The sequence below is a fragment of the Cygnus atratus genome, chromosome 1 (assembly GCF_013377495.2).
Source record: "Cygnus atratus isolate AKBS03 ecotype Queensland, Australia chromosome 1, CAtr_DNAZoo_HiC_assembly, whole genome shotgun sequence".
NCBI lineage: Eukaryota > Metazoa > Chordata > Aves > Anseriformes > Anatidae > Cygnus > Cygnus atratus.
This window is the reverse complement of record NC_066362.1, coordinates 90,646,818-90,661,027: the sequence shown is the minus strand read 5'-3', so window position 1 is coordinate 90,661,027 and position 14,210 is coordinate 90,646,818. Positions and strand designations below refer to the sequence as shown.

General features: G+C 38.7%; 2 protein-coding genes across 3 annotated transcripts in view; one reads left to right on the top strand and one right to left on the bottom strand.

Moving 5' to 3' along the window:
* Positions 1-1,405: 1,405 nt before the first annotated feature.
* HHLA2 (HERV-H LTR-associating 2) lies at positions 1,406-8,117 on the top strand. The gene is made up of 7 exons (XM_035540409.1): positions 1,406-1,473; positions 1,724-1,733; positions 2,149-2,455; positions 2,917-3,177; positions 5,048-5,338; positions 7,019-7,113; positions 8,060-8,117. Exons 1-7 carry the CDS (start codon positions 1,406-1,408, stop codon positions 8,078-8,080), a joined length of 1,053 nt encoding a protein of 350 aa, XP_035396302.1. The 3' UTR covers positions 8,081-8,117.
* Positions 8,118-8,195: 78 nt separating this feature from the next.
* Positions 8,196-14,210, bottom strand: part of MYH15 (myosin heavy chain 15) — a 47,638-nt gene continuing 41,623 nt past the window's right edge. The window contains exons 38-43 of one of the 2 annotated variants that reach the window (XM_035540408.1): positions 13,437-13,607; positions 12,804-12,908; positions 11,587-11,682; positions 10,947-11,084; positions 9,090-9,128; positions 8,196-8,207 (exon numbers count right to left, since the gene is read on the bottom strand). In XM_035540408.1, coding sequence (XP_035396301.1) covers positions 9,111-9,128; positions 10,947-11,084; positions 11,587-11,682; positions 12,804-12,908; positions 13,437-13,607 — 528 coding nt within the window. In that variant the 3' untranslated portion in view covers positions 8,196-8,207; positions 9,090-9,110. Of the gene's footprint in view, positions 8,208-9,000; positions 9,129-10,946; positions 11,085-11,586; positions 11,683-12,803; positions 12,909-13,436; positions 13,608-14,210 lie in introns of those variants that run through there. The other variant, XM_050710780.1, reaches the window with a different exon arrangement.

Here is a 14,210-nt window from a genome sequence, read left to right as displayed (position 1 = left end):
AGATGGTGGGTGCTGAGGGAAGATGGCAGCACAGGTGGTGGCGCCCCTTTGCTCCCAGGGCTGGGCCCGGGCAGTCTCTGTTCACGATGATGGTGGCACATAAACCCTTAACACCTTCCTAAACCCTTCCGAGCTGGGCCCGGCGAGGCAGCAGTGCCTCCCCGTGCAGCGGGGGGTAGGCCAGCGCTGCACTCCCTTGTCAGCAAGCAGGGCTGCTTTCCTCTGCTTACTGCCTGAGTGGGCTGTAGGTTTTTTCAGCATATAAGGTTGTTGTTTCATTCCCTCATATTGAATTGTTGAATATTTACCTGCTGATGACGCAACAGGAATATGAGAGGCGGCAGGCCAGGAGGAGGGGACAGCTTCTCGTACTTTCAGTTGCGGGGCAAGAGTCAACCTGCAGGAAAGTTGCAAGAAGTGCTGATTACTTGAGCTGTCGTCCATGTATAGGTGTGGCTGCAGAAGAAATAGGGAAAAGATTTTCACCTTTAGAGAAGAGCTGTATAATTCATTTTACTTATACATATATAAAAATCCTGCCTCGAAGAAACACCAGACTTAATTGGAACAATTAGCTGGATGCAGAAGTTTTTGGGTACTCATGAACTCAGAAGAGGTAATAAAAAATAAATTCTTATAACAACTCTCTGTCGCTCTTAGTGTATGAGCAGAGGTGGGGGGAAGGGGCACAGTTTATATCTGTGAAGTTAAAATTGCAGATCAAGTCTGCATCCTAAAGAAAACTTTGTATGGTTGTAGTGTGGGAGCCTTCTTCCTTCAGGAGTATTTCTCATCAACCGAAGCATGGGGTTAGGGTGTTAGGCATAGGGGGTGCGTTGGGAGGAGGTAGAGAACTACAACTATTTTCTACTACAGGAAATGTCTCCTGAAGATTCAGTGGGAAAATTCCAGAAAGTTAGTACCAGTATGGCTAGCACAGAGTTTTATCAATATGTGGAAGAAAAGAGTTAAGAATTTTAGACATGCGGTTGTTGTGTTTGCTCGCTGGTAAAACTTGACGTGCTCAGGCATTTCTAGTTTTCCTAAAGGAGTGCATTCTTGAAATGTGCTGTTATTAAGCTACCTTGAAAAGCAATTAATCAGAATCCTCTTACTAAAAAATAAATAATTTTGGTTTAACAATGCGAGGAGACTATTACTATATGTGTGTGGCTGCTGCCAAAGCAGACAAGAGAGGAAAGCTTGTTAAGTGGTGATTAATCCCATATGCCTTGATGAGTGTGCAGATAAAATGCAAAGTTCAAACGTGGTGCAAGACTATACATGTGGTTTGGTCACTGAGCCACAGACCACAAAATGAGGGGCAAATCTTTTGGCTGCATTTAAAAAGGTTGTCTCCCCTCCTTTTTTGTTGTCAGTTTGAAATGAATAAACCAACGAAGACATGAAGGGCCAGAAGATACCATCTCTTCTCCTCTGTTTACTCTCCATATGTGCTACAACTTGGGGTAGGTTTTAATTCTTTTGTTTATGAAAAAGTGATAAAGATGACAACTCTTATTCTTTTTTTGATGGGGGAGTTAATTCTGACATTATTTATTAATGGTTAAGGATCAATTTGGTGGTGGTAATGCCATTTTGAGAAGTTCTGTCCTTCCTGTCAGTTGCACAATTGCGTGCTTTTGTCTGTACAACTGCTTGGCACTGCATAAGGGTCACTGATCACCCAGACCATTGCCAGCCAACTCTATGAACATATGAGCGAGGAACAAGCTGCAGCTTGAGGCTGGGGACTCCCTCACCAGGATTTGATATCAGAGGTGGTGCTTTTGGAAAAGCACAGGAAACTTAGGTGGCTAAAGCGGAGGCGTGCTGATGTGAATACATAGATGTTTAGTCAGGTTGCCCACTTAAACTGATTATAAGTTCAAAGCCCAGAGCCCTGCATTATAAAAATGATTAAACTTAATGAAGTAGAGAAAAGTGCAGCTGCCACCCCTGCTGTCCCAGAGATCTCTGCTACAGAAAATCTTTGAAAGAGCGTGCTGTTGAAACACATGGTAGGAGTGTTCTACCTGTCAGAGCCAAAGAATTTTTTGGGTCAGGGATAAGGAGGGGCAGAAAAATGTTTATAAACTAGATTTAATGTAATCCACTCATTTGTACTTACACGTTTCTACAGAAAAGGAAACAGTAACAGGACTGTTTGCTAAGGATGTCATCCTTCCTTGTCCTTTTCCACCTGGTGATGATGAAGTAATTTACTGGAAGAAAGAGGACAACGATGTACACAGCTACTACTACAGGAGGGATTATCTGGAAAGCCAACACCTGGATTACAGAAACAGAACTCACCTTTTTCATGAGAATATTCCTCATGGAAATGCCTCCTTGAAACTTAGTAACCTGACCTTGACTGATGAGGGCCTTTACCTTTGCTATGTGGGAACACAACAAACTAAAACAGAAGTGGAAGTTGAGCTGCACGTGCGAGGTCAGTAAGATAACAAAAGTGCTTGGATTATGCTAGTAGAAACTGGATAACACCCACAGATTCTCTGGCATTATTTCTTACATGGTATTAAAATCCTCCAACCCAACAGAGCACCTCTTGGGCCTGTTGGTGTTCTCTTTTTCTCTGGAGAAATGTAACAAGTTAAAAAATTACAGTGCAGCATTGGTTCTGATAACCTACTGCACAGTGACTTCTAAAGGGCAGTTAGTGTACTTGAGTCATAAAACATCATATGGCTTTTTAGAATAGTATAGACCACAGCATTAACAATAAGTAATGCCATTCTTTCTTCTGAAATCAAACACATTACATTTTGTTTTCTGTTATGCTTATTCTCCCTAGTGTCATTTCAAAAGACCAATCACTTCAAGTTCGAAAGGATTTTGAAAATAATAGGACTACTATTTTTTTGTTTGTTTGTTTGTTTTGTTATAATCTAGTTTCCTCATATTATGCGCTGGAATACCAAAAGAACGACACAGAAAGGATGCTGACATGCTCTGCCTTCCTTACATATCCAGCACCAAATATAACTTGGGTAAAAGGCAATATATCCATCCAAGAAACAGGTTGGGAGGAAACCAGGGATGGCATTCTCTATTCTCTTAGAAGTCACCAGAGCATTATAAACACATCTGATCCTTACTCCTGTCATATTCATCTCCCTCACGAGAAGTGGACTGCTGAATGGAGGATGCAAGGTAGGAATAAAGGGAGGCATCTTCCTGCAACATTATGGGGTGTTACAGCTGGCTTCTGAGCCCAATTAAATCCACTACACTGCAGTGAGGCAGCATGGGTATGGCATAGTGCAAGAGGCTGCATCATCATCCTCTTTGAAAATCATCTGTTACAAGTAAAAGCCAGCATAAGTCCAAGAAGTGGGGACAGGAGCGGGTAGCTCACATTTCTGTAAGTTTGCTTTACTCTCAACATTTTTTCTGTATCAGTTTCACATTTCAAGGGACGCATAATGACCAAACTTCACACTGTCAAAAAAAAAAAAATGAACTTGGACAAAATACATTGAAAGGGTTATATGAGGTAGAGCAATGTTTTTTGTTCTTGATGCGTATGTTTCTTCGTATATTCTCCACCTTTTGCCAGAGTATTTCCAGTACCATTCAATTCTTTCAACATATTTCTCTTGAAGTGCAGTATTAAGTACCCAGGTGCAGTGTGAGGGGTGCACAGGAGTGAAGAACAGCAGCACTGTTTACATTTGGGCAAACTGCAGCTGATTTTGTTATTTAATGGAAAACAGATATAAAAATTATATTCTCCATTTTGTCTCAAGCAATCCCAAGCATTCTCTGGAAATTCAGTAACTGGTACTTTTCAGCCTCTCATGTGTCTTAGGAAGTATTTTTAATTGGATCAAGAGCAATGCAAGAGCAGATCCCTTATCGGATATGCACGGCTGCCTCCATCGCTCTGATTTCTCCCTGAAGTGTACCCAGTACACCCTCAGCTCCTAATCCACTGCATATGCTTCTGAACAAGAGCGGTGTTTTTAATTTACGTACCTTCTGACTCTGGAAGGTTTCAGCTATGGTATCAGAGCAGGTAACAAGCGCACCAGAAATGTCTGGTTTGTTAATCTGTCTTTCCAAGTCACAAGTGAAAAAGGTACATTTCATTACAGCATTGTTTAAATTCCCCTGCATGTCTGCTGTCTGACTGAAACATTTTAAGAATATATTGCTTTCCTGTTCCTTACATAATAGCAGCACTGGGTACCGTTTTGTTTTTTTCCTAATGGTTTACAGCACCACACCTCTGCTTATTTGGATCCATGCACAGAAACCAAGTGTGGTTATACTATGTCACAATAACGTATTAAGTTTCCTCTCCAGCAGACTGCCAGCCACCACAGCCTCCTGTTTTTCCTTCCCTTGCAGCAGATCTCTGCGGTTAAATAGGTAGTTGTGTTATGATATTAATTTGTTCCATACTAGTATTTTATAGGATCATTAACTATTAGTTACACTTACCTGCCCTTTCTATCCCCTTCATTTTTATTTTTTTCTTTAAAGCTATTCGTTAAGTGTTCAGCACAGAATGATAAAGTACTTCAGTCTACCATATTTGAAAGCTATTTCTGTCTAAATACAATCTCTTTATTAGCTTAGTTAAAACCAAAATATGTTGCAACAGGTTTGCCCTTTTGCATTAAATGCACAGGTAGCTGATCAGTTGCACCTTCTCTCTGCTCCCAACATCTAGAATTTCATATTACTTCAGACTACACCTAGAATAGGTCAAATCAGTTTTATTAGCGAGTCCCTCAGAGACCCCCAGTTTAGGAGAGAAATATCAAAGTGAAAACAAAAACAATTTTAATAAGTGTAAGCTGTTACCAATTAGATTTTTTTTGAATGTATATATGATCAGTTTGCTTTTAAAAATCTTGAAATGCTTCTAGAAGAATACTGTGATGTTTGAATATGATATCAAAATAATGGAGTATGTTCTGAAACTTTTGTGTTGTAGTAATTGGTGAAAAAACTAACCATCCTTCATAATATTTTCTAAAACAATTACAGAGTATTTTGTAATTCTCTGTTTCAGACCAACTGTCAAAAGCAAAAGGAAGTAGCGTTTCCATTACTTGTGAATACAGCAGTGACACTTCACACAGAGAGGGCGTCAGCGTTGTCTGGATACTAAACAGAAATTCAGTGATCTCAGTCCTGGCCACCTTCAATGGTACATCTCACTCTTACCAGCCTCGAGTCCAGATTAACCAAAGTGACTATTCACTGTTATTGAGGGATCTTACCGCAAATGACAGTGGAGAATATCTCTGTAACATTTCATCACCTCACTACACAAAACTTACTGTGAGAACTTTGCAAGTTGGTAAGTTGCTGCTCCTTCCCTGTCAGAGGGTGGGGACAAATGAGGGGAATACAGAGCCAGAGTCGTCCAGAAATCCGTGAAATATTGAAAAACATTAAGGTATATTTATTTAAAGACTTTTTTCTTTCTTCAAAGCACAGAGGGCTGTGCAGTTGAGAGCACAAAGAAACTTATGGACTCATATCCTAAACGCTGTGTTGGTAGCAAATACTGTCTTTAAAGGTAGGAGGGAGATGAAGGCATGCCCATAGAAGTGGTACAATTTTTTTTCTTTAGAAGAAACCTTGTTGAGGAGAACACGTAGTTGTTGTTTTCAAAGCTTTAATTCTACACAGCAGGCCTTTTTTACACTTGGAAATATGTATGTTTATATGTATGCCTTCCTTTTTATGTACTGTAGCAAATATCCATCTGTGAAGTCTTAGTTACAGTTATTTCATTATCTCTGGTTGCAAGCAGACTTAGGGATTAACTTCTCTATCCATTGAAAACTCTTACTTAAGGTTAAAAAAAAAGACTCCAGCTTTTTAAAATTATAGTGCAAACAAATTACAAAGTTTTTCAAAAATAGCGTGCTGTTTGAGGTGGTGCCTCCTGAAGTCTCAGTTCATAACAAAACAAACACATTCAAGCAGTAGCAAGTAGGCATCAATTAAATGCAATCAACTAAAAGACTGAGAGAACTAATATATGGCACCTCCGTTATTTTTTTAAGAAAGATGAAAACTTGAGACAGTCTGCAGAATGTGAAACGTAGAGGTAACATAGCAAAAATGGGAATAGAATAAGTTATAACAACTGGATATTTGTCTTCCCTTCTTTCCCCATGATAGCTTGGTTTCTGCCTGAAGCTAAGGGTGTCTGAAACTATAGGGTGTTTTAAATGGCAGCAACTGTATACATGGTATATATATGTAGGAAGGGAGTTAGTGTAAAGAAAACTGTTGAGTCAGACAAACATACCTCCTTGAAGCTCTAATTCCAGCATGATCTTCCTTATCCTATAAACCTCAGTTTACGTCAGAGTGTAGAATTTCTCAATTTTTTTTTTGAACAAGATGCAGCAGTGGAAAGGAAACCTGAAATAGAAGAACTGTAGATAAACAAATGAGTCCTTCAAATGTGAGTGTTCTCATGTTGATGAAAGGAACGGAAACAATGCTGCCTAGAACCAGAGCCAACCTCTGCTAGATGGGCTTTTATGTCCTGTGGAATCTGTTGTTACCACCCACTTCTGAAAATCGGTAGTACTGTTAATGGCACCAAGCACTGTTCCTGGAAGCAGCATTTACCCACCTGAGAACTTAGTTGTTTATCAACAGGACTTGTATAAGAAGTTCTCAAATCATATTTATTGACAACACAATTTTCTATCAGCATAGTTAAGTAACGTAATCTGCTTTTACCTATTCACTCTTAATTCATTAAAGTATCATTTTGAAATCTTTACTTATAGCATGGGTCATGTAATGACCATTGTATCAGTACCATTAACAATAAATGGAAATGTTCTCCCTTAATCATAGGTATGAGATTATAAGTAAGAGAAAAATCGTAATTTTGATATACATATCGAATAACAGTGAATAATTGAATATAAAACATCACAGCTTAACATTCACTATTATTCAATAAGTTTTTGAGCTTCTGTTTAACATTTTGGAATTTGTATTTTTATAGAACATTCAGATAACACTTGGATAGTTGTGACAGCAGTGGTCATTGTACTGGTGGTGATAGTACTGGCGGTGATAGGAGTCTATGTCTATGTCAAGGTACGTACAAACATTAGGCTATTTACTTTTGAGCATACTATTAAGCTGAATTTCAGACCTTGAATGTTTGACCAAAACAGATCTGATTTTCATGGGATAAAGGATGCAAACAAGACTGAAAAACTTAGAATAATAAATCTCAGCTTAAGTAAATTGTCCTCATTTTTTCTATATTCTGTGTCCAAAAAGCCCTCTTTAGTACATCTAGGCAATAATATTTTAGTTGTAACAATGCTAACATGCCCTTTCCTTGACCAGATTGCTCTCCTGCACTCTATAAAAAGATGAAAAAATTGGTTACCTGTCACATATGCTTGCTGATAACTTGCTGTGAAAATAATCATTTTTGTAATTTTCTCTCACTTATATTTAAGACAAACAAAACCGACGAAGATCTCCAAACAATGGGCTGTACTAGTATTCATTTGGGCTCAAATTATTACTTCAGCTCTGTCCAACTTCAAAACTCAACGAAGCTTGTTTGTGTAAAGACATGCAAATTGCTTTGTTTGGGAGACTGTTGTGACCATATAGCCTCTAAACTCATCTCTCTGTACACCTGTCCTATTTAGTGGTGATACCAAGTCAGAAGGACATATGGTTCTCTCCCTGATAGAATAATAGAACCAATACCTTTGAGATGAAGCTGTTTTATTTAAAGAACTTAAGCAAGATAAATGTATCTTGGGTCCTGTTGAAACCTTTAACATATAATTGGAGGAAGCAGAATAATTTAAAAATTAACACAGCTCTGTTTACATTGATGAAAACTAAATGGAAGAAACAGGAGTGCTTCTGCCCTTTTATGTACGTGTTTATTTTATTCAGCTAACGTTAAAATAGAAGATACTGACTTACCTCTAACATGAGTATGTCTTGTTCTGTTCCTACTGGAGGATTAATTTTATGCATCAGTAGTTCTCACGGATGTTTTTGTTTTAACTAGAGAGAATCAGGACCACTATAAGATACAGCGGATCAGGAATACTATAAGCACCTTGACATACCAAAAGAAAACGTGTCTCTGCAAACACAGACTTTACTGAGAATGCTGCTGAAATACAAGCTTGAGCAGAAGAGTTCCTTCGTCTTCCCTATTGAATTTCACAAAGAACCAAGTGGAAATGCAGTCATCTGAACAACAGTAACAAAGAAGTAAACTGACAGAAAAAACACACACAAGTCAATTGACATTTTATGTGAGGAGTCTGCATGAAGAACCAGAATGCGAGTATACTGAAAGGACAATGAAAAAGTTTTACTCGAGGTTGAGTTTTGAGTGTTGATGGACTTTGGGTTTGTTTTTGCACTATGAGGGGAAGAGAGGGCTTTCTGTTTTGCACTTCACTGAGTATTTTAATTCCAATTCCATGACAACTCTTCCCCGTGTTTTCAGTTTTGAAGTGGAAAAGATCTAAAAGAATGCTGTTTATGAGCCAGGGGCAGTCCTTATGGGATAAGTCCCTCAGCAGCATCTCTTAGTCCTCTTGTGCAGCTGGAGAACAAAAATGCTTTCGCTGATAGTAGTGGAAGTTTCTAAACTGACCATTTGTATTAAATTTAGTTTCTGCTGTCCCAAAAAAAAATGGTGCAACCTTTGACTGGCAGGACAGCTAGAAGCTGGGCTATCCCAGCTTTTAGGGCTGTCCCCTACACAGGTTTAATCCAGAGTGCTTTAACAATCTGCACATGAAGGACGTGGGGCTGTGAAACGTGACTGGATTTGCCCTTAGGTTTGATTTCATCAGAGATCTGCCAATTAGGATTTGTTCCAACATAATGAAGTGGGTTGTTGGCAGTGTGTCATCTTTTATTGATCCCTGGGGCTCGACAAAATAGAAATACATAGAAATGAATGTAATACACTACACAGTCTCTTTGGGTTTTCACTTGATATTTATTTCTGTAAGTGCTTTTTTATTTTTTCCCGTACATCTGCTTTTGGTTATGCCTGATTATATGAAACATCTTCTCACATTTGTCAACTTGGACTGCACTTACTCCTCTTCATGAACCTGAAATGCAATTGAGAGAGATAGTATACAACTATTAAAATTAAAATTAAACTGTTACATTTAAACTGTTAGAAATTAAAATTAAACTGTTGAATTTGAACTGTTTAACAGTTTAATTAAAATGAAACTTTTAAAAACTGTTAAAGTTTTACAGGGGGGTTTAGAGTTCAAGTTCACATGTAAATGACAGAAGTTTCTGTTAACTAATGCTTCTGCTTCCTGGCATTACCAGCTTGTGTCTGAAATACACTAGCACTAAATGGACATACCATATTGAATTTAGCCATCATTTCGAGTCTTACTTCAGCTAAGAAGACAGGCTTCTTGTCCTTATGCTAAGGCATGTGTCATCCCTTTGATAGCAGAGGATTTCTATAGAGCCCTGTTGCAATGCATGAGCCCCGTTGCAATATATGATGTTCGCTCTGAATCACACATACTTTCAAAAGTTTCCAGGAACATGAATAGCAGTAGCAGAGAAGGTATTTTTAGGGCTACACTATTAAAAAAAAAAAAAAAAGTCTTTCCAATGTCTTTCTCTTACTAAAGGAGTTGTTCCCTGATTTTTGGGACAGCATTCATTGTCTGAACAAGCGTCCACTTCTCTATGACTTCTGCAGTTATGAGGCAGAAGAAGGTGCTAGGAAAATACAGGGAATAAACTACAAAGTATTTTGAACATAAATTACTTTCATGATTTACGTATTTTAGTGTCTGTGGCTTTGTGAAATTAGGAGGGTTTTTTTTTTGGGGGGGGGGAGCTGGAAAAAAATTGAAGAAAAATGTGGAAATTTTTCCTCTTAAAGCCTACAAAACTTCATGTGAGCTTTAGTTGCAGTACTGCTTCCATCATATGCAAATGCGTGAGACCAGATGTTCATCTAGTTTTAACGTAGATGGTGGAGCTACAGTAATTCATTTCAACTAAAGATGATTTTATTAGTCCAATATAAAAGCAGAAATTTCCTCCCACAGAATTGTGGATAAAGTAGAGAGAAGGAAGGGATGGGATCAAGTGGTATAAAAATAACTAAATGGTTACAGAAAGGTTTCTTTTATGTTACTTGACTTTGGAGTTGTAACCCCCATTAAATTTATATGATATTAAGTATGGGAGTTTACATTACATTTGTAAATGAAATAGATAAAGCAATGACCCACCTCCTCTTTCTGTCTTTCCTACAAGTAGCAACGCCAGTATTCCTTGCTGTGGTTGCCATCAGGCAAGCATAGACAAGCAAGGGTTTGCTTTCAGTTCCAGACCACGTTCTTAGGCTCCTTTTAGTTTCATCCGTATTACTCTACTACCATTTTGATCAAGTGCAAAACACCACAACTATATTTCTAGTTACTAATTACTTCCCGGCATCCAAGTGACTAATGACTACTATTTTCATCCAGCTCTTCAATTCAAAACAATTTTTGAAAGAGCAGTCTTAAAGTATCTGGCAATCTGCTAGTGCTGTCATCCTCTGGCTTTATTACATATGTAGAAATCTACACCAGACAGAGAGAGAGAGATGGAGCTTTTAAATATCCCACATAAAAAGACAGTTTGGCAACTTCTGGATGCTGAGCGGAGAGGTTAAATGACACCATTGAGAGAACAGAGATTTCATTTTGTATACGCATCAAATTGCTGTCCTAAAGATTTACTGTAACATTAAAATAAAGGCTTGACTGAAACTAAAAAATTTAGTAAATAACTATTTATTCTAGTCCATATTACTGTAGGAGATGCAACAGATCTTCCTGCATACATAGCACGTGCTACTGTGTATTAATGAGTCACATTTGCTCCATATAGTAGAACCATACCTTTTTCATGCCAATATCTCTTGACTTGCTCCTCAGCTTATTAACTTGAGATTCAGCTATTTCAGCCCTTTCTTCAGCATCATCGAGATCATGTTGCTGTTTTCTGTACTTTGAAAGGTACAGATTGGCTTGTGATTCCTGGTGAGAGAAAATAGTACAGCTGATTTCCTCCAGTCCACATGAAGCAAAGCCTTCCATTTCAAGCAGGACACAAGTGCTCAACACGAATAACTAACAATTCTATGGGAACCACTAGACTCTTGGAGGGATGAGGGTTTTTATTTGTTTGTTTTAAGGGTTTGATGTTTGCAGCAACACTCTTCAAGTGAACTGGGAGGCTTTCAACATGTCTCCTGAGGGACTAGCCAGAAAAAAAGGTCTTTCCTGTTCCTTCCCTTCCCTCCACCCCCTGCAAATTACACTCTAATCTTAAGATAAAATGGAATATCTTTTCTTAATGTAATCAACACAAATGCTATATACTATATATATAAATACATTTATAAGTATAGAGTTTCTATAAATACAAATAGTAATACACATAAATTCTGTACTTGTACTAAAAGCTTTTGCTGCTTAAAGATTGTGGTTATAGGGTAACAAATTTCTCAGAGGAAAAAAGGCCTAAATTGTCACTTACAGCTTCCTCTGCTTGGTGCTTGTAGCTCTTCACTTTTAATTGTAGCTTATCAATCAGATCCTGCATCCGGGCCAGATTCTTCTTATCTTCTTCTGACTGTACCAAAACACCATCAGTTAGGTTAATAGCGTAAAAAGGCCAAAAACATCTCCCACAGTCCACTAGTTATGGGTGGCATATATATTATTTAACAAATGTGTAGTTTAAAATATAAACAAGCCATGTTGTGATCAGCCTGTGTGTAGATGAGGAAAAATTCTGTAGGCTGAAGATTTGTGAGAGCCTGCTTGCTGAGGACTAAGAATAGCCTCCCTATTTATATATATGTAAATATGGATATATATACACACATATATACACGTATGCACACACACATGCACACACACACACAGAGCTCCTTGCTTGGCAGGTGAGGACCTCTCTTGTCATTACAGAGTGTGTCATAACTGAGTGAAACAGACCAATGGGCAAGCCTAAAATATATGTAATTTGCAGGTTTTAAATTTTGTGTTGGAGGCAGGCATATCTGGTAAAACCATCCAGGTTTAAGCTGTCACAGTCCATAAACAGAAGGACCTGCTAATTCTGTCTGCCTGTGCCACAGCACTGTCTTCTAAGAAAACAACCTCGGCATACACAAGTCAGAGTAAGACAACATGTAGGATGCTAAATAATGTCTTACATCAGATGGATGGGATTATCTTCTCAAGAATAATGTTGAAAGCAAGGGAAACAGTGCTCTGTGCTGAAGACCTTTTCAAAAGGCAAGCAGCAACAGCAGCTGTTAGTAAGCCTGCTGGAGGCTGAGACTAGACCTTGCTGCCCAGCAGTAGGTGACAGAGCACTGGGACTGGGCAGCCCTATGCAGAGTTAACTGACTCCTTCTGGCTCTTTTTAGCAACATCAGCACAGCTGTGAGACATCTGGGCTCTTTCTTCTCTTGCAGTATGAATAGTCATCTAAGCCTGCTCCATATTAATACTGTGCTAAAACTGTCCAAATCCCAGCAATAGTAAGCTTTCTAACACTGGTTACAATGAGTCAGACAAGATGATGGTAGCCCTAGGAAGATGTTCCTCCCATCCCTAAAGCTTCCTGCAACGAGAAAACTCTGGGTAATGTCCTATTTCGTCCTTCACTGAAACAAATTTAAGGCCCTGATGGGGAGAAGACATTTCTTTCCAGGGACCTAGTGGTTAATGCAGTCCTCAGTGTACCTGATAAGTCAGCTCTTTAATGCGCCTCTCAAACTTGCGGGCTCCTTTTTGGGCATCTGAATTGCGACGGAGTTCAGTCTCAAGTTCATTCTCCAGCTCACGAACCTGCAAAAAAGGAAAAACACTTGCCATTATGCTACAAATATAAAGAAGCATATAACTTAGTTCGCAGTTCAATACGTGCTCATTTTCTCAGCATCTTAATAGAGCTGAATTTCAGGAATAGATCAAAATGTAGCCTTTTCATTCTATTTTTTCCATAAATGTATTTAAGCTGTTACAGCAGCCAAAGGCCCCACTCAGAACTAGATGCTCTATATACATATGCAAAAAACAAAAAAGTTTATCTGAGGGAAGCAGAGGCTTTTCCTAGTTGTAGATGTTTTGCTTTTTTTTTTTTTTTTTTTTTTTTTTTTTAAATCAAGGGCTTGGTCATCTGCTGTGCTAGAACAGCTCACAGCAGCTGGATCTTGAAAGGGAAGGATGTGTCCAAGAGCTGCTCACCTGCATTTTGTGAAACAGAGGAAAGCATTCACAGCATCCTTTGAACTTACCAGGCACCCCAAGGGCACCCACCCACTCTTAAGTCTGTAAAGCAGCAGATAGCAGTCCATAGCTTGATCACAAACTTACCCTGGATTCCAGTTTCTGGATCTGTTTCTTGCCACCTTTCAGGGCTATTTGTTCTGCCTCATCCAATCGTTTCTGGAGATCTTTAATGGTTTGTTCCATGTTCTTCTTCATTCTCTCTAAGTGAGCACTAGTATCTTGCTCTTTTTTAAGCTCCTCAGCCATCATTGCTGCCTGAAAAAACAACCAAACTGTACAGCACTTCTGTCATGCTGTTGAATTATGGCTCAGAAAAAAAAAAAAGATAGAAGATCGATGATGGATCATCCACTACTTGGTTCATTGACTATATCTAATGCTGCCAAGCATATATTGTGTATGTTTATCATTTCTGGACAGAGAGAATGCTTTTTTTCCCCCTCCATATTCTAATGCTGTGATTTAAGTCTTCGTTTGTTTGTTTTGGTATCCATGCTACACAATGTCCTCATTTATAATAGCTACTAGTAAACCTACGCCACTCACTGCAGACATTTCACCCATAACTTATTAGAAGTCTTATATTGGAATTTGGGGCTCTTGAAAGGTAGTGAATTAAAACAACTGGCAGGCGAGTTTCCCTGCACAGCCACAGACAAGAGCTGCCTGAGCAGCTGTAACAGCACAGCAATTACTGCAGTCTGTGCTGTGATAGGAAGCTCAGTTTTAACATCTTACATATTCCCTGACCGTTCTGTAAGACTGGTAACAAGGGTACCAATTAGCTCATGTCTGATTTGACATGTGTCCCTGCCTCCAAGAGCACAGATTCTTGTATCCATCACTGAACATCCATCG